Source organism: Neofelis nebulosa, chromosome 2 (assembly GCF_028018385.1).
Source record: "Neofelis nebulosa isolate mNeoNeb1 chromosome 2, mNeoNeb1.pri, whole genome shotgun sequence".
Lineage (NCBI taxonomy): Eukaryota > Metazoa > Chordata > Mammalia > Carnivora > Felidae > Neofelis > Neofelis nebulosa.
In genome coordinates, this window is record NC_080783.1 from 216,033,005 (window position 1) to 216,052,669 (window position 19,665).

Genomic DNA, 19,665 nt, shown 5'->3' on the forward strand with positions numbered 1-19,665 from the left:
ATAAAAAGTATCAGGAAAATGGAGAGATGTTGGAACCCTCCTGCATTGCTGTAGGAATATAAAAAGCTGTAGCCACTTTGAATAACAGTCTGGCAGTCCCTCAAAAAGTTGGACACAGAGTAGCCATATGACCAGCAGTTGTCTTCCTAGGTACATACCCCAAATAATTGAGAACATGTGTCCACCCAAAAACCTGTACGCAGATGTTTGTAACAGCCTTATTCAAAGTAGCTGGAAAGTGGCCTATCAACATAATTGATAACATGCTGCAATGTGGATGAACCTTGAAAACATGCCACGTGGAAGAAACCAATCCCCAAAGACAACTTACTATCTGATTGCATCTATGTGAATGCCCAGAACAAGCAAATCCATAGACACAGAAAGTAGGTTAGTGATCGCCTGGAGCGGAGGGGAGGGAGAGGTCGGCAACGACTGCTAACAGTTTCATTTTGAGGTGATGAAATGTGGAATTAGATAATGATGGTTGCACAGACTTGTGAATATACCGTAAACTATGGGACGGTACGCTTCAAAGGGCCAATTTGATGGCAGGTAATTGGTATCTCAATTTTTAAAAACACGAAATGTTGAAAAAAGTAAAACCAGCAAATCAGGAATTAGTGTTTCATGAAAAAACCAAACCAAACCCTAGTAATCTTAACTTTAAAAAATCGCGTGCTCATTGCCAGAAAAAAGGAAAACACCCCTTGCCCAAAGCAACCATCCCTGCCCTGCGAACGCTCCGGGTACCCACTGTATGAGGAATGAGCCTCGTCCTCCACCGTTGTTTCTGTTACTAGTGGAAAGAATGCCTCCCTCCGCCACCCACCACACACTCCGCACACAAGCTGGCTGCAAGGAAGGAAGGTAATAGTAGCCCTAGAAATACCAGTCCTTCCCCGTCCAGGACAGGGTGTCCTAGCCATCTGGCTGGAGCAGGGGTAGCCCTGGCGTAGGGGGCGGGGAGGAGGGTGTCCGGGCGGGGCGCGGGGACGCGGCAGGGGACCCGGGAGCCACGGGGTGGAGCCTAGAGGGCGTGGGGGCGTGGCTCGGGGTCCGGGCGCTGGGTCTCGGAGGGCGCTTGGGGGCCACGGGGCGGGGCGTGAGGGCGCGGGGGCGGGGCGTGAGGGCGGGGCGAGATGCTGGGACCTGGGCGGGGCGGGAACGGGACCTGCGGGCCACGGGGCGGAGCGTGGAGGGCGCGGGGGTGGTGCGAAGGGGCGGGGCCGGGGCCGCTGACCCGGAGGGACCGGGAGGGGTCGGGGCGCGAGCTGTGGGCGCGTCGGTGCCCAGACGGCGGCGGCGGCGGCCGCACGCGCGGCCCGGCCTCTGTCCCCGCGGCGCCGCGGCCCCGGCCCCCTGCCCGCCGGGCCATGCCGCCGCCCGCGCCGCCCACCGAGCTGGTGCCGTCGGAGCGCGCCGTGGTGCTGCTGTCGTGCGCGCTCTCCGCGCTCGGCTCGGGCCTGCTGGTGGCCACGCACGCCCTGTGGCCCGACCTGCGCAGCCGGGCACGGCGCCTGCTGCTCTTCCTGTCGCTGGCCGACCTGCTCTCGGCCGCCTCCTACTTCTACGGGGTGCTGCAGGACTTCGCGGGCCCCTCGTGGGACTGCGTGCTGCAGGGCGCGCTCTCCACCTTCGCCAACACCAGCTCCTTCTTCTGGACCGTGGCCATCGCCCTCTACCTGTACCTGAGCATCGTCCGCTCGGCGCGCGAGCCTCGGACCGGCCGCCTGCTCTGGGCCTTCCACGTGGTCAGGTGGGTGACAACGGCGCCGCTTCGCTCGAGTTCCCGACCCCCCCCCCCCCCCCCCCCGGCCTGGGCCCTGCCTGCTGCCTCTGGGGCCCTCGCGCCCTTGTGGCGCCCGCGTCCTGGTCGGATCCCTGGCGGGGGGCCCGACAGATCGTGTCTGCTCATGTTAGGGGGCAGCCCCGGGGCCAGCGGGACGATGCGGGTGGAGAGGTTGGACCTGTCCTGAGCGTCAGCGCCGAGGGCGCCCCTTCCTGCCTGCCCTGGCCCGAGCCTCCCAGCGAGTTGGGTGCCTCAGCGCAGCCCCTTGGAGGGCGGGGGTGGGGGTGGGGCCAGAGCTCGGCCCTCGTAACTTGGAAGACACCTTATGCCTTCCCTAAGTTCTGGCCATCTCTGCTGCCCTTGGGGAAAAGCGCCTCGTTCCCAGGCAGAGAGATGAGTTAGGTTGGGCTCCAGGCTGGAGAGGGCGGCTGCTCCCAGCCCCCACCCCGTGCCACAGGAGGTGTGATGCATTCAGCCACTCCCAGGCTAGCTGCCCCCTGCTACCTGCAGTGTCTCAGCTGTAAGATTTGCAAAGGACCATCTTCATTATTTTGTCTTTGCTCGTCTCTAGACCCAGACCATCTTGACTTCGTAGGGTTCGGCATCTCTGAGGGTGAGGTCAGTGGCAGAAACTGGTCTGGAAGAGGGCCCCCAGCTGCCTGGAGTGTATGGGAGTAGAGGAAGCCCAGGCGGTGCCCTGCCCTGGCATTGAAGCGTCTCATTAGGTCACCCTCACCTACGCCTTCCTGGTGTAATTTCAAGATTCTGACATCTGATGGTGTCCCGTGCTGCACCCAAGGCCGGAATCTTATAGGGCTTGTTTGCCCTTTTTCCTCTCCCAGATAAGAGCACCAAATACTGGGGCGCCTGGCTGCCCCAGTCAGCTGAGCATCTGACTCTTGATTTTAGCTCAGGTCATGATCTCAACAGTTCATAGGCTCGAGCCCTTCATCGGGCTCTGTGCTGATAGGTTGAGCCTGCTTGGGATTTTTCTCTCTCCCTCTCTCTGCCCCGCCCCCCTTCTCTCTCTCTCTCAAAATAAATAACTAAACATTAAAAAAAAGTGAGTGCACCTAGTGCTGCCCTAATTATAGGACATCTCTGTTAAATACTTGAGTGCTTTCCATGGGACTGAGGACACTCAGCAGTTTGGTAGAGACAGGTCACCTGGGTGTCACAACAGTGAGATCACAAGTCTGCAGGAGTCACTTGACCTCTAGGTCTCAGAACTGCTGGATGAAGGCCAGCTGGTCCCTGGGAAACTAAATGGCCTGCTTCTCAGCTGTTCATGTCAAAAGCTTGGCAAGGAGTGAGACAGGACCTCAGATGCTGCAGGGACTCACCGGGGCTGCCTTTCCTCCCCTTGCAGCACCCCCCTGAGCTCTGTGTCCAGGCCAGAGACCCAGTCCTTAGCAGTCTGGCTGGGTGTGGCTGGCATGTAGACTAGAGTTTACATGTACTTGAGAAATCGAGCCTCCGACTGGCTTTCTTTGCCAAGAATCTCTTCTCTTTTTTTCCCCCCTCTTACAAAAAAAAAAAAAAAATATATATATATATATATATATATATATATATATATATATATATTACACTGTGTTTTTTAAGGGATAAAGAGAACCTAGTACAGATCCTATAGAAGATACATTTCCTGATGAACCCGAGTTGGGAGTTCCTTCAGCTCAGTCCTAGGGGTGTTTTCTGTGATGCTTAGGAAAGGCCTCCTAAGAAAGCCCCTTTTGCTGGCCACAGAAAAGAAGGGAATTGTTCATCTTGCCCATTGAATGTGATCCATCTACTTCTTAAAAGAAAATTACAAGAAGGAGAAGGAGAAAATTATCTATATCCAAGCTAGGAAGGGAGAATGACAAGTTATTCTCTGGGGTTCCCTTTCAGAAGCTTAGTGCTTAGCTCCTGGCTGGTCTAAGAGGATTGGTAGAAAACCTGTCTAACAGGTTCATTTATTGACTGAGATCCTCCCAGCCTGTCTTGCTAATGACCTTGCTAAGGCCTCTCCAGCGCCACTCCTGGGAGTAATAGCGTATAACTGTTAAAGACCTGTTGGCAGGAGAAATCTCATCTTCAGACAGAGGCTGCACGGTCATCCACTTTTTCACCATTTCAGACTGCTGAAAATCAATCTTCTTCAGACCTCCAGTTGATCATGTCTATTGTAGTTTTTATGAAATGATTTTGTAAAAGATTTTATTTTTAAGTAATCTCTGTACCCAGCGTGGGTCTTGAACTCATGACCCCCGAGATCAAGAGTCACACGCTCAGCCCCCTAAGCCAGTCCGGCGCCCCTGAAATGATTTTTTCAAAAAACCAGCAGATATCCTGATGAGTGGACAGAGGACACATCCAGACACGGAGTCAAAACAGTTCATAAACATGTGGGGAAAAGTTTACTCCATTCATACTCAAAATAATGCAAATTATTTAACAGTGAGGTACCATTTTGTTATTAAATTAGAAAAAAAATAGTGAAGTAGAATACTAACACAATAAATGCCAGGAAAACAGGTATTTTCCTACATTATTACTGGCAATGTAGACTGGAATTATCCACATAGAAAGTACTCCTTGATCCACTGATCCTATTTATAGGATCCTATATATCTTTAAAGAGATCATTCGGGGCGCCTGGGTGGCTCAGTCGGTTAAGCATCCGACTTCAGCTCAGGTCACGATCTCGCGGTCCGTGAGTTCGAGCCCCGCGTCGGGCTCTGGGCTGATGGCTCGGAGCCTGGAGCCTGCTTCCGATTCTGTGCCTCCCTCTCTCTCTGCCCCTCCCCCGTTCATGCTCTGTCTCTCTCTGTCCCAAAAATAAATAAACGTTAAAAAAAAAAATTAAAAAAAAAAATAAAGAGATCATTCAAAATACATTCAAAGCTGTATATACAGGGGAGTTTGTGTGAGAATTTGGAAGCAGCTTGAATGTCCAAAAAATCAGGGAACAGTAGATGACAAATTGCATCCTACCGGAAACGTTACACAGCCTTTAGATACTGGCTGCGAACTCTTTAAGTCGTGTTTTGTGAACGGTATGATCTAAATGAAAAAATCCATCTATAAAACTGAAGGCAACCATGTAAAGCAGGAGGTGGGATAGAATCCTGCCCATACACCACTTCCCAGCAAGAGCCTGCAGTGCCCCCAAGACCCCATCGTAATAACTGACCAGGTCGCCTTTACAGAAAGACTTTTTTTCCCCCGCTTTGGAGGAGGGCTGCTTACACTTTATCCTCATGGACCCGGTATCTCATCACAAGCCTGCATCTGGCTCCTGACGTCTTGCAAAATGCAGTTCCATTCCTTAGCCAGTGACCCAGGGGCCAGGCAGGATGGTCACCCTCCTGTCACAGCTGGTGAGACTTGCCCCAGGTCACAGAACCTTGAATGGGAGGCTCGGGGCTAGAGGGTCCGTCCTCTGTTTATGATCCCATCTTGTCTCTTGGCCTGACGATAATTTTAAAAATTGAGGTGTCATGAAACAATTTATTTTTGACGTTCCAGATTTCCACCATTGTTAACATTTTATCGTGTTTGCTTTGTCCTCTGCAGTTATTTTTCTGGGGCCATTTAAGAGTAAGCTGGAGACTTGGGGCGCCTGGGTGGCTCTAGTCGGTTGAGCAGCCAACTTGGGCTCAGGTTATGATCTCACAGTCTGTAAGATCAAGCCCCACATCAGGCTCTGCTATCAGCAGAGCTTGCTTCGGATCCTCTGTCTCCCTCTCTCTCTGCCCCCACCCCCTGCACACTCTGCCTCTCAAAAATAAATATTAAAAAAAAAAAAAAGAGTAAGTTGTAAACTGATGTCCCCAGAACCCCTAAATCCTTTAGTGTATGTTTCCAAAAGAAAGGAATGGTCTCTTAAGTAACCACATAAACCTTCCAAAAGCAGGAAAACAGTACAGCACAGAACAATGCTCTCTGACAGTGGACATCACAGAGACTTTGTCTTCTGCGAATGTCCCCGACAGCAGAGGGAAACCTGGGCTTGTGTTTGGTTTAGTTGTCGGGTCTCTTTACTCTCTTTCAATCTGCAACAGTTCTCCCGTCTTTCCTAGTGTTTCACAACACTGACTTTTTTGAAGAGTTACAGGTCTGGGTTTTTTGTTTTGTTTTAATTTTTTAAATGTTTATTTTATTTTTGATGGGGGGGGGGGTGCGAGCAGGGGAGGGGCAGAGAGAGAGAGGGAGACACAGAATCCGAAGCAGGCTTCAGGCTGAGCTGTCAGCACAGAGCCCGACGCGGGGCTCGAACCCACAAACTAGGAGATCGTGACCCGAGCCGAAGTCGGACGCTCAACCGCCCCTGAAGAGTACGGGTCTGTTTTGCAGAAAGTCCCTCTGCCGGGCTGGCAGCTGCTTCCCCAAGAGTGGTTTCAGGTCCTGTCCTTTGGCTGGAATCTCACAGAAGCACGGTCTTCTCATGCCCCCTTCCCCGGGGTGACTTTGATTCCCCCCCCCTCCCCCCCCCCCCCCCCCGCCATCGGGTGACATTAACTTTGATCGCCTGATTAAGGTGTTGCCTGTCAGTTTTGCACTGCAGTTACCGTTTTCCCCTTTGTGATGAGTAAATATCTCGTTGCGATAAAGATCTGTCACTCCTCAAACTTAACCCCCTCGCTCGTTTAGCATACATTGAACCTGACAGTGTTCTGAAGTGAATTTCCTGTTTTTGGTTGCCTTTTTAAGGTTGTGTGAGAATAGGCAGCATGAAAGGGAAATCCCTGTAGTAAGAAGTCCCTCCCTGCTGTATCTTAGCTGCTGAGGCAGCCTGACACAGTCACCCCATGTTTTACATTCACCGGGACATGCATCGGGGACCCTTTACAATTCGCACCTCTTAGAAGGACCTAGAGCTGTGGTGAGTGGGGGGGGGGGGGGCGGGGAGGGGGGGCAGTTCTCTTCTGGTCAGATAAGCCAGGTTGGCCAGAAACCATCCCGGTCCCCCTGGGGATCACTCACGCCCTGCCTTCCGAAAGCAGTTGTCCGCTCCGGTCCCCCCGCACGGGGTGGTGGGCTCCTTCAGGGTCAGTGAACTGTCCCCTGCACCTGTGTGCCCAGGCGCCACTGTGCCAGCTGTCCCTGTGTGTCCTGTGACCACTGGAGGAAGGTGGGAGGGGTGGAGGGGTGGGGCGGGGAGGGGCGCCTCATTTCACCAAGTCAGAAGGAAGGGTCCTGGCCGCCTCAAGCAGTCTTAGGGTTTCTTCTGGCGTCACTGAGGTGGGAGAGGATGGGGGCACGTGGGCCCGCCCACTCCAGAGGTTGCTTGGGGGTTCTGGAGGAAGAGTCTACGGCACCCACCGCAAGTTCACCATCGAGATCCCTGCCGTGGGGGGAGGGGCGCCTGGGTGGCTCAGTGGGTTAAGCTTGATTTCGGCTTAGGTTACGATCTCAGGGTTCGTGGCTCGGAGCCCCACTTCAGGGTCTGTGCTTGGGATTCTTTCTCTCCCCCTCTCTCTACCCCTCCCTGGCTCGAGCTCAAAATGAACAAATAAACTTAAAAATAAAAATAAAAAGGCCCATGCTGTGGGGAGCGGGAAGTTCTAATGTAGACAGAAGGGGAAACAGGGGCCACAAAGGGGAAGATCCTCTGAGCTCTCTGGTGGGAAGCTAGCTCACCGTGGGGCCCAGAGACGAGGCCCCAGGCAGGTGCGTCTGAGTGAGGGGCGCAGGTAGCAGCTGCATGAACAGCACCCCGTGTCGGCCAGTGCTCCCCAAAATAACAAGAATTGGGCTGGCTTTACCTGTTCCCCCTAAAAAGTCTTCAGAGGGCACTGCTGCCTCGTGAGGTCTCTGCACAGCGTTTCGTGTTCACGGGATACTGGGCGCAGCACCAGAGGCTGCCCTTGACCTTCCTGCCCGGGCAAGGTCAGACTCTGCCCGTCCTTCCCCGGCGTCCAGTCAGCCAGGACCCGGACGGCCGGGAGAGTGGCTCCGAGCGTGGCAGCGTGGCTCCCTGATGCCCACCGGCCCCGGGGCTGCAGAGGTGTGCCCAGGTGTGTGTGCTTCAGAGTCCCTTTGGACAGACACCCCACTCCCTTCTGCGGCCAGAGCTGCGGAGCGACCTCATGGTGGCCTGGGCAGTGGCCGGCTCCCTGCGCTTCTCCCACGACCCACCCCTCTGCCCCACACTCAGCAATAAGTGCCCATTGTTCCCGGGAAGAAACCTCTAGGCGGCCATGGGCCTTGTGACTCCTTTCACCAGGCCCGGCTCCTTGCAGCTGCACCTCCCTCCGGGCCTGGCTCTGTCCTGCCACCGAGTGCTTTCTAAATCGGCACATTGTTGCCCGATAGTTTTGTTCTCAAGGCAGTTTTTGAGTTAACGGTCAAGGCCTTCCGTGGGCCACACGGCACGTAGACCAGGCACTGGGAAAGGCTCCTGTTTCTTTCCCAGCAGGGGCCAACCCCCTTGCAGAAAGATCTGTGGGAAGAGTGAGGTTTGGGGTGGGGGCAGATGACTGAGCGGACCTGTCAGGCGGCGGGTGGAAGGTTCTCCCCATCTGTGTGCTAAAGTGGAACTGTCCCTGCCCCTGCAGGTGTCCCCCCCCCCCCCATGACTCCAGTGGGAGAGGTTTCAGAGACCATTTAACAGAAGATCCCCATGTGGGCAGAGCTGGGGACTCCCAAGGGAAACCCAGAGCATCACTGTCCTGGGGACGGGCCACCCCCGCTCACGGTCATCTGACACATGCCAGGGAATGCAGGTGTTAGGGATGGCTTACTCACCACCCGGCTCATCCTGTGGTGCCCCCGGTTCTGCTCCTCTGGAGGAGACTGAAAAGCAAGAGGATGCCAAGTTCCAAGGAGGAGCTAAGCTCTTGGTAGATCTGAATGGCTTTTTGTCTGTTCACCCCTCCCCTAAGCTTACCGAGGGCCCCCCACCAGCTCTGTCCGACCGGATGTGGTGGGGTCCCCAGGAGCTGGCACGTGTCTCTCCTGCAGAGTTTGTAGAAAGCCTCTCTGGGGCGCCTGGGTGGCTCAGTCAGTTAAGCCTCCGACTTCGACTCAGGGCACGATCTCGGTGTTCGCGAGTTCGAGCCCCGCGTCGGGCTCTGTGCTGACATCTCAGAGCCTGGAGCCTGCTTTGCGTTCTGTGTGTGTGTGTGTGTGTGTGTGTGTGTGTGTGTGTGTGTCTGTATCTCAGTCTCTTCTAAGGACAGCAGTCGTGCTGGATTAGGGCCCACCTTACAGACCATTCTAACTTAATCACCTCTCTAAAGACCCCCATCTCCAACTACGGTCACATCCTGAGCTACTGGGGTTAGGACGTCAACATATGAATTTTGAGGGGGACGCAACTCAGCCCTTAACAGCCTCCGAGGGAGAATGAGTCCGACTCGGAGTCTGGCCTTGGTTTCCAGGTGAACACGAGTGAGGGGGTGTGGGCACCTCTCGAAGAACCTCTAGGTTACCCCTCCAAGTGAGGGACTCTGCTCAGCGTGTGGTCTTCGGGCTCCCTCCATCTACGTGCCCCCAGCCCTGCTTCTCAGAGTCACAGGTTTGGAGACAAAGGGCCTTATCAGTCACCTGCTTTAATCCTGTCCCTCTCCAGACACCTTTCATAGCCTCCCCTGCACGTGGGTCAGTCCAGCCCTCAGTCTGGGGATCGAGCAAGACACCTTGCCCTTTCCCCCAGCCTCCTGACCCCATCTCCTAGGTCAGGTCCTAGCCGGACCTCATCAGGGGTCTTTAAACATCTGAGGATGGCCCAAGGAAGGCCCAGCATCTCCTGACGTGCCTGGCTTAACCATCTCAGATTTAGAATGCGGGTCGCAAGTGTCCACACGGAGGCGGGAGAGTTCCCCGGCGGTTCTGATCTGCCCCATCTGAGCACCAGGGTGATCCCTCTGACCACATGAGTTTTTAGGTCATAATCAACTACAGCCCTTGGTCTTTTTTCACGTGCTGCTATTCAGCTATATTTTACTTGTCCTGATTTTGTTAATGTTTTGGTTGATGGCTTCTTTGAGGGGAGGGAGAAGAAAAAACTGTGGCATGGTACCTGCCAGTACACCCTTCTGGAAAGCAGGGATCATGTCGCGCATGTCTTTGTGGAATGCCTTCCGGATTCATGGCGCCTGCAACTCGGGCCGGTCACCTGGCCAGAGAATGGTTCGGCTTATCCGAGGTTGCCCAAAATACTGACTGTCTTCTCACTCTACAGGTTAAGAACACAGGGTGTCTTGCAGCTTCTTACCCGTTTTTATCCTCTGTCCAGTGGTTGTCCTGAGCCAGCCGGCGAGACCCCAGTCGTTAAATTTTAGGGCATTTTATGAGCTGATTGTTAAATACAGCCATTAGCAAAAAGTAAAGTATGTAACCTTAGAGTAAGTTACTTTAAAAAGAGTAACCAAAATGCCAAGAATTACATCTTAATGATTTTACTCTTATCCGTACACTTGAGGTGATTTACAACTATCGTCTGTGTGCAGGGGGAATACTGTTGGGCGTGCTGCACATCTGTTCCCTACCACGTATTGGCGGCTTGAAATTAGCCACAGTGGGGATGTTTCCACCGTGGAAAATGGCAGCGCCTCCAGATCAGGGGCTGGTTTATTGTTTTGTCGATTGCGAAGAGCAGAGGTCAGCAGCCTTTCCCTGTGAAGAACCAGCTAGTAGGTCTCTTCTGCCTCATCTCAGTCGCACCTCTCCAACTCCTGCTCTCTCTGTGGCCTGAGAGCAGCCATACACATGTACACAAGCGAGTGTAAATGAGGCTGTCCTGCAATAAAACTTTATTTAAAAAAAAAACAGACCTCGGGCCATAGTTTGCTGGATCTAGACTCACGGGAACGGAGAAGATGTTAGTGAAGATTACACTTACGAAGTGTTCCTTGTGAGGACTTCAGCAGAGATAGTAACCCCGCTGGGGCAGGCAGGAAGCCGGGTATTTAAGAGGGTGAGAAGAGGCGTTCCCGCACTGGTCTTGTCTCTTAGGTTTCCCTTTTTACGTTCATCTTATTCGGGAAGGGAAATGAAAACACAACCAACTTCACATCATGGGACAACTTTCATTTGGCAACTGCAACCACAGGGTGTCGGCACAGACCAACAAACGTGTTTTGTGAGACTCAGTTGGCTCTTTAGAAGTCACAACAAGGAGGACTGTGTCGTCTATATTACTTACAGATCGTGTGCTTCACACGTTTGGTGTCCGTTACATTAATGAGACACATGTGTACATGCATTCCTAACACACACACACACACACACACACACACACACACACACACACAAATACACTCTGCGGAGAGCCGGTTGTGAAACATCGCCAGCACGCCAGCCCAGACCCATAAGTTCCAAGTCGGGCAGAACCTGCTTTGTGGGTTACTAGGCTCTCCCTCCCTCCCACTCTCTTCCCACCCTTCCCTCACGTTACCTCTTCTTCCCGGCTCCCCCTTAAATACCTCCCCAAACAGCTTCTGCCCATCTGTGCTTATGTTCAAATAGTGACTCTGATCAACCCGCGTTCCTAGGATGTATTTTTGATAATGTTTATTTATTTTCGAGAGAGAGAGAGACAGAAAGCGTGCATGTAAGGGAGGGGCAGAGAGAGGGGGAGACGGAAGATCCAAGGCGGGCTCCACGCTGACAGCAGAACTCCAGCCCACCGACCGTGAGATCGTGGCCTGATTCACCAACTGAGCCACCCTGGCGCCCCGATCAACCCACGTTCTCAACCCTTGAAAGCCCTGCTACCTGTTTCGTCTTCTCTCTGGCCCTTTCCCAACACAAACTTAGCCCCAGGTGCAACCCAGGATACACAGGATATACAAACCCATCACTTCGTAGCTTTCCTATGACAAGTCGCAGGGCGGGATCCGTCCCCGTGTGGGGCCCAGGTCTCCCGTGAGCGCTGTCAGGATGCCGACAGAGGAGGAGTCCCTGCTGACTGAGCGGTTCCTTCTTCCTGCCCTGTGCTCTCCCTTCCTTCCAGCCTGGGGACACCCCTCCGCCAGGAGGAACCCTGTAAACCATAAAGTGGCCGAAACACAAATAACTTCAGGATTGCAGTTTAGTACTTTATAAAGCCTCTTGTTTCCTTTTCAATGACAATGATGTCCTTGCAATGAACAGTTAAGGAGTAAATTGGGGAAAGCTGTCTCAGTCACTTGGCTCAAACTCCATTCATTCATTCTTTCATTCATTCATTCATTCATTCATTCATTCAGCAGGTCCTCGTTTGGCCCCTACCAGGTGCCGGGAGCTGTTCTAGATGCTGGAAAGAGCCCTGCACCTGCCCTCATGGAGCTCATAGCTGTGACATATGTTGTCCCCGGGCCCCAGGATGGCATGAGCTTTGGTTTTGTAGGGTAACCCTTTATTACGACACAACAGTTTGACGCTAATATACATCAGCTAAACAGATGACTAACCGACAGAACAGGCATTTAAAATGGACAGACTCCCGGGGCTAACTTGGTACCTTTCTCATAACCCTTTAATTTCTGTGGGGGTTTTTGGCCCTTCTGTGCCTTGGTGACCTCAAGAAAGACAGGCTGCGTCCCGCCTCCCCTCCCGCCGTTGGGCGAGCAGAGGCCGGGGTGCAGAGGTACAGTGACGCTATCCTCCTGCTCCTGTCTGGGCCCCCCCAGAGGCCAGGGTGGGGACAGGGGCAGGTTGAACAGGCACCTCTGTTCTGAAAGTGCCCCACGCCGAGTCCTTCCCAGGTCCGGGAGTTGGCCTCCTCCCTTCTGTTCCACCCTAGCCCCCGCAGCATTTAGAGACTCTGATTGACCCCAGCACTTCTCAGTTTGGCAAGACTAATGCACAGCCTCGGTCTCATCATTATTCCACAACTTTCTCTCAAAAAGAGCCGCTGCTGGCTGGCTCAGCCAGAAGAGCATGCAGCTCCTGACCTCGGGGTCGTGAGTTCGAGCCCCACATTGAGTGGAGAGATTACTTATAATAGTAAATAAATAAAAAGATAAATAAAATTAAAAAGAGCTGCTGTTGCTCTCAAAATATAACCGATTTCCGGGGCACCTGGGTGGCTCAGTGGGTTAAGTGTCCAACTTCAGCTCAGGTCATGATCTCGAAGTTCATGGGGTTGAGTCCCATGTCAGGCTCTGTGCTGACAGCTCAGAGCCTGGAGCCTGCTTCGGATCCTCTGCCCCCTCTCTCTGTCCTTCCTCTGCACTCACTCTCTCTCTCTCTCTCTCTCTCTCTCTCTCTCTCTCTCTCAAAATAAATAAACTTCATATATACCTATGTAACTTCGTATATACATATATATGTATATATAACCGATTTCTGAACTAAGCATTTTACTGAAGACCGTGTCCTGTTTACGTAGTGCTTGTCCTTCAGTGACTGACCTGGGACACGGGCCCGTGTGTACTATTCCAGGGGGCAGAAACTGCGTGGGCATCCCACATTCCTGGCACCTGCACCATAGGCCGGAATCCTGGGCCGTCAGTCATGACCCAGGACAGCGGTCAGATACTCTGACACACTTACCCAGTCCTGTGTGCCAGGCACACGCCAATCTTTACTGGCGATCTCATAATGACCTACTCGGTCCCAGGCCCGGTTCTCAACGCCACTTGGTGGGGAAAGACACTGATGTGTTGAGGCCGAGTGGGGGCAGGGCCAACTTGGACCCAGCCTGTGGCGTCACAGCCCAGGCTCCTAACCACCCCTCGTGCCACCATGAAGCTTCTGGGTGTCCCCCTGGCCCGTTTCAAATGTTTTGCCAGCAGACTGGTGCGGGGACACCAGGAAGCACCCTGGGGCCTGGCCCTCATCCTGCTGGGTTGCCATCAGGGTGAGCTCCCAAAATGTCAGCCCCATGCTTCTGTGAGAGGGGGTCCCTGCCCCAGGTTTTATGCTTTAGGGGGCCCCCTTTTCCAGGGATACCCCCTTCTCTTGGAGCAAGGAGGCCTCTGGGCCATAGACATGTGTCCACCCAAAGCCCTTGTTTCCCCTTCTAGAAACGGCTGCAGGTGCACGGGGCCCTGGAACCCTCTGCTCGGGCAACCCAAGCCGCCCGTGTGTGCAAGGGACCAAGGGGGGCCTGGCTGTTTATGGGGTGTGTGGGCGAGCCATGGCACATGGGCCGGTGTCTGTGTGCTGCCATGCAGGCCCCTTGGGGGCAGGAAGGAGCTGCCCTCCCCACACCGCAGCGTTCTCGTGCCCGTCTGCAAGGAGCCCAGCAATTCTGAATCAGAACCCGGCCTCCGAGGGAGGTGGGGGTGGTGTCTATCCAGGCAGGAAGCTGGGACATCCCTGTGTCCTATTACCCGAGCTCCGTGACGTTCGGGTGGGCCTGGCAGGGCTTGGGCGGAGCGGGGCCGGGGTGGGGGATTCGAGGATTCCTGCCCGCCTCTCTGCTGTGAGGTGCAGGGTTTGGAGAGCACCGATCTGTCCGCGGAGCGTCCGCTCGCTTCGCCCCTGCCGGCTTTGCCGGGAGCGGGGCCTGACCTCGCAGCGTCCCCTTTGTCCCTTGTTCCTCAGCTGGGGGGTCCCACTGGCCATCACCGTGGCAGCTGTCGCTCTGAAGAAGATCGGCTATGATGCCTCGGACGTGTCGGTCGGCTGGTGCTGGATCGACTTGGACGCAGAGGACCGCGTCCTGTGGATGTTGCTGACGGGGAAGCTGTGGGAGATGCTGGCCTACGTCACGCTGCCTGTGCTTTACCTCCTCATCAGGAAGCACATAAACAGGGCGGTAGGTACCTGCGGCCCCCCCCCCAGCCCCCCAGCCCAGACCTCCCTGTGGCCACTGTGCCCGGCAGCCCGGTGCTGGGCTCGGCCACCTCGGGGACAAGCCGGGATGGTGCATCGTGAGCCGAATGGTTGGCTAATCACGCGGCCCTGGCAGGAGCGGGTCCTGTCACTCCTCCGTTGTGGATGAGGAAACGGAGACTGGCAGAGGCCGAGGGGCTCCCCAGACTCGCCCAGGCCCTGAGGCCAGAGCCACGGTGCCTGGAGTCTCGGAGGCGGAGGCGAGCGCCCCCGCCTGTGTTCGGCGCATAGGCCTCTGCTGCCCCCTCCTGGCAGGCCGCAGGGGTTGCTCCACCTCCAAGAGCGTTGAACTGCTCGGGGAGCGGGCGAACTTGGACGCCCCTGGAAGAGGAGGGCGTGGAATTTCGTAACCGGCGACACAGACGCCTCACCGCGTTAGCTGTGGTCGTTAAAAGCGTGTCATAAATGGGGGGCTCTTCGGGGTCTCGGGAGCTCAGAGAGCACGAGCTGAGCTGGCAGGAAATTCAGGCAAGAAAGCTGTTCCTCCCACGAAGTGGCCAAATGGTTCCTGGTCCTGCCGGCTCTGCGGGCGTGCAGTACGGGCGTCCTGCCGGCGGAGGCGCTGCGGGGCGGGTGGCGGTGGGGCAGCACGGGGACGGCGACGGGGACCGAGCGCCACCAGTTCGCGGAGCCGAGCGGGGCGTCCGAGCTCGGGCCGGGGCTGCTGCGGCCGCCGGGGGCGGGGCCTTCTTTTCGCCCCTCTGTCGGGCTGGACCTGCAGGGAGCGTGTCCCCGGTCCGGTCTCCCGGCGTCCTGTGACTCGGCAGCCGTTTCCCAGCTCGTAGGGGGCTCCCCGCGGCTCCCACCGGCGACTTCGGAGTCTAGACTTCGGGCTGTCTTTTTACGCAGAAATGTCACTGCCGCCCACCTCCCTAACAGCCTCTTCTGGCGTCGCTGGGGCTGCCGACCGACTGGTCTGAAATCTGTCTCCTCGCTGGTGTCCTGGCGGCCCGGGACTCCCTTCTTGGCTCCTTTTTACCCTGGGAAGGTTCTGGGCTCCCTGATGAAGCCTCCCAGGCCGCCCCTGTGGAGCTGCCCTTCTGTGTGTCTGTCTTCTTCCTTGACCTCCCCCTGCCCCCAACCCACCCTGGTGGGAGACCTGGTGCAGTGCCTTCGAGCACCCCACGGGAGAAGGGGTTCTCTCTTACAATTCTGCAAGTGTTTCCAGAAAACGGGAAGACTAGCCAGCGGGGAGGTGTATGGGCTGTTCTCTGCCTCCAGCTAGGAAGCTTTGCAAGGGAGAGGACAGCCACCCTGCTCCTCCAGGCTCCCCGGGTCCTGGAAGGGCCCCCGCTACTCCCCTACCCCCCAGGCTGCCTGGGTTCTGGAAGGGCCACCCTGCTCCCCCAGGCTCCCTGGGTTCTAGAGGGCTGCTGCTGTCGCCCCAGGGGAGGAAGGGAGGAAGCAGGTGCCCTGAGCAGGTGAGGTGCCGCAGCTTGGGTGCTCAGAGGTGCCAGGACGTGTGGCTTCTCCCCTCCCCTGGGCTTTCAGGGTCCCGGACACAGGGCCAGGCTCAAAAACACATCTTTGTTATGAGGAGCTTCATCTCTTTTTAGAAGTTCAGCTGCAATCTGGAAATGGAGCCTCCCTGTCCTCTCACTGAAGGGTGTTCCCAGGAATCGGGAAGCCAAAAGCCTGTGCCCGCTCACCTTTCCTTTCTCCCCCAGCTTTGGGCGGAGCCCCCTCCTTCACAGGCCTTTGCAGCCTGGGTGGGCTTGCAATCTGCAGGGGAGGACGGGACCATCATCAGCAACAGGCCCGATAAACAAGGATGAATGGCATCTAGGAAGGAGGATGGCAAGAGCTACGAAAAAACAGGCGAAAATAAAGAGCCGACTATGGGGACAGCACAACCCGGGAAATGCCTTTGCACTTTAAAAGCCGTTGTCAGGATAGACCTCCTCCAGGGGGCGACATTGAGCAAACACTTGAAGAGGGTGGGTGGGGGGATGGAGGAAACAGCTAGTGCAGAGGCCCTGCGGCCAGGGTGTGCCTGGTATAAGTTTGGGGAATAACCAGGAGGCCTGAGTGGCTGGAGGGAACCAGGGGAAAGCTAGGTCAGAGCTAGGCCTTGTCAGGAACGTATGAAGCGGGGAGACCTTTAAGTGGCGGACCGGCTGAACCTGACTTAGGTAGCTGAACCTGACTTAGGTGTTCAAGGAACCGTGCTGTGCCAAGAACAAGACTGCGCTGGGGGGGGGGGGGGGGGGGGGGGGGGCGGGGAGGGTGATGGAGGGAGACCGGTAAGAGGGAGCCGCAACTACCCGGAGAGGCGGTGATGGTGCCTGGACCAGGCTGCCTCTGGCAGTGGCAGTGGACGGAACGTCCGGATTCTGATGTCTTTTGAAGTTAGAACCCGCAGGGCCTAGGGATGGGACGCGGGCTGTAGCAGCGGGAGGGGGTTCCTGGGCTGGGGCGACCGGAAGGACGCCGTTTCTGGGGCTCAGATCAGGCATTGCCTTCTCGACACGGGAGGCGTCAGACGTGCGTTGGACGCCCTGGTGGAGACGCGCCGCGGGCGGTGGATGGAGGGCGGCGGGCAGCCCGCCTGGCTCACGCCTGTTCTCTGTGTCCCCCCCCCAACACAGCACGAGGCGCTCTCGGAGTACCGGCCCATCCTCTCCGAGGAGCACAGGCTTCGGCGCCACGCCTCGGCGGCCGACAAGAAGCTGGTCCTCATTCCGCTCATCTTCATTTGCCTCCGGGTCTGGAGCACCGTGCGATTCGTCCTGACCCTCTGTGGCTCCCCGGCGGTGCAGTCGCCAGTGCTGGTCGTCCTGCACGTACGCGGGCCTGCCCTCCCCGGTCCTGGGTCCTGACTGCTCTGGCGCTGGGTCCCGTGCCCCTCGCCGCCCCCGCCGCCCCCCCCCTTCCCCCGCCCCTCCTCCAGCCGCAGAGCAGGTGCATCCCAGCGCGCCAGCCAGCCCGGGGCTGGCAGGGATCTCGGATGCACGGTGCCTCCCCCCGCTGCCCGAGACAGGGCTAGCCTCGGTGAGAGAAGGTGGAAGGGCGGTGAGGTTGTCGTGCAGCCCAGGGGCATGAAGGTGCTCCCCCCCCCCCCCCCCCCCCCCCCCCCCCGTGGCCTAGGAGCAGCCCCGGCTGGGTTGACCGATCCTGTCCTTCCCAGCCCAGAAGGCCCTGGGGATACAGGTCTGGGCCAGGCCTGCGCTCCACACCCGCCTCGGGGGGTGGAGGACAGGGCTCTGGGGTCCGCAGCACCTCCCAGCCCCCTTGCGTGTGGGTTTAAGACCCGCCCCCCTCCAGCCGCGGCACTCAGGCCTCTTTCCTCCCTGACAGGGGATCGGGAACACATTTCAGGGCGGAGCCAACTGCATCATGTTCGTCCTGTGCACCCACGCCGTCCGAACCCGGCTCTTCTCTGTCTGCTGCCGCTGCTGCCCTTCCCAGCCTCCCGCCCAGAGCCCGGCTGGCCCTCCCAAGCCTCCTGCGCCCTCCAAGACCGGCGAATCTCAGGGATCCAGACACACCCCAGATGAACTTCCAGTCACCTGAGCTGTTCCCTGCCCGGTTCCGTGCACAGGTGCTGCCTACCTGGGGACAGGTGGTTCCGGGAGTCCCCGCTGCAGGGCGTGCGGCCGGATGGCTGCGGAACTATTAACCTTCTGCTTTTCAAGCTCTTGACGCCCGGTGGGGAGGGCAGCCAGCAAACTCAGCTCCTTCTACCTCCTAGAGCCTCCGGGGGCTCATCCCCACTCACGCCCGCCCGCCCGTGTCCTGCTGCGCTCGCTCGGAGGGGTACTCGTCTGCAGGAGGGTCGGCCGTGAGATTCAGGGCAGCCGGTGGCACGAGGTCACTTTCAGGTCGCCCCGCGGTCCAGCGGTCATCGGCCCCGGGACCGCGCACGGCACTGTTTACAGTTCGAGGGGCCCACGCCTGTGGGGAGGAGAGCACAGTGAGATGTGGATACCGTGCACTCATCCTAAATAAAATGGCAGGGGGTGTCAGAGATGCGTCCCCCACTTAGATGTCGTGAAGCGGATTTTTGGTTTGTCGGGGGGCATTGAGATTTCCGGGAGAGCCCGGCTTTTTTTCGCAGAGAGCTTTGCTCGTCAGTGAAAGAGCCAGTTCCCTTTAAGCAGGTCGAAGGTTTCCCCGGGAGGTTTCCCGGTGACCATGTGAGCCCAACGCAACGGCGCCGGGCGGTCGGTCTCCCTGGGGCCCCCCAGAACCTCTGTATGTATGGGTTGCCAACCCTTGATGCAGATTGTGTCTGAATTTCAAGCACAGGCCGGAACCCAGACCCTCCCTTCACCGGTCACTTACAATACAGGTTCCCTCGTCCAACGCAAGAGCTAGGACGGGGACAGGAAGAGGCCGTTGCAGAGAATCCCCGTGGATGCCCACTGCCCCTCCGGTCTGCCCTTGTGAACACTGAGACGGGGAGGGAGCCAGTTTATTCACTCCCTGCTTTAGTTTTTTTATAGGAAAGGTGACCAGGGAGTCCGTGAATGATCCAAACACGGACTCCAACCTGAAGGGGAAGGTTTGGGGCGTTGGTTGGGGGAAGTGACACATGCATCACGGGAATGACGATTTACATTTAAGAGAAAAGGATTTCAAATAAGCGTCTGTGTCTCTCTCTATATTCACGGCTCTTCCAGGAACAATTTCCTCGCGTTTCAGGAAACAGTTCCTCTGTTAGTCACAGAAATCACCGCAGGAGGCTTGCAGAGGGAAAGCGCCACTTTACCCCACACCTGTCCTTCCCCTGGGCTCCGTCAGAACTCGGCAAAACCGAAACGATCTTCTGAACCTGGAAAACGGTTCTGGATTAAAGCCAAAGCCTCATCATACTGTTGGTTCCTTTTTTTTTTTTTTTTTTAAGTTTATTTATTTTGAGAGAGAGTGAGAGTGCATGGGAGGGGCAGAGAGAGAGGGAGAGAGCCTGACATGGGGCTTGAACTCACGGACCGTGAGGTCATAACCCGAGCCGAAATCAAGAGTTGGACGACTCAGCCACCCAGGTGCCCTGTGGATTCCTATTTTATTCTGTTTTTAAATTTTTTTTTTAACGTTTATTTATTTTTGAGACAGAGAGAGACAGAGCATGAACGGGGGAGGGCCAGAGAGAGAGGGAGACACAGAATCGGAAACAG

At 56.3% G+C, this 19,665-nt stretch overlaps 1 protein-coding gene across 1 annotated transcript; it reads left to right on the plus strand.

Annotated features, from left to right (window-relative positions):
• Positions 1-1,270: 1,270 nt before the first annotated feature.
• On the plus strand, positions 1,271-19,362 carry GPR157 (G protein-coupled receptor 157). The gene is made up of 4 exons (XM_058719211.1): positions 1,271-1,759; positions 14,258-14,471; positions 17,137-17,331; positions 17,846-19,362. Exons 1-4 carry the CDS (start codon positions 1,377-1,379, stop codon positions 18,059-18,061), a joined length of 1,008 nt encoding a protein of 335 aa, XP_058575194.1. The 5' UTR covers positions 1,271-1,376; the 3' UTR covers positions 18,062-19,362.
• Positions 19,363-19,665: the final 303 nt, after the last annotated feature.

Excerpts from the sequence above, each read along its gene's own strand:
- GPR157 (XM_058719211.1), top strand. The coding sequence starts at position 1,377 with ATGCCGCCGCCCGCGCCGCCCACCGAGCTGGTGCCGTCGGAGCGCGCC. Across the intron at positions 1,760-14,257 it reads TGGGCCTTCCACGTGGTCAG|CTGGGGGGTCCCACTGGCCA; the intron begins GTGGGTGACAAC and ends CTTGTTCCTCAG. Across the intron at positions 14,472-17,136 it reads GGAAGCACATAAACAGGGCG|CACGAGGCGCTCTCGGAGTA; the intron begins GTAGGTACCTGC and ends CCCCCAACACAG.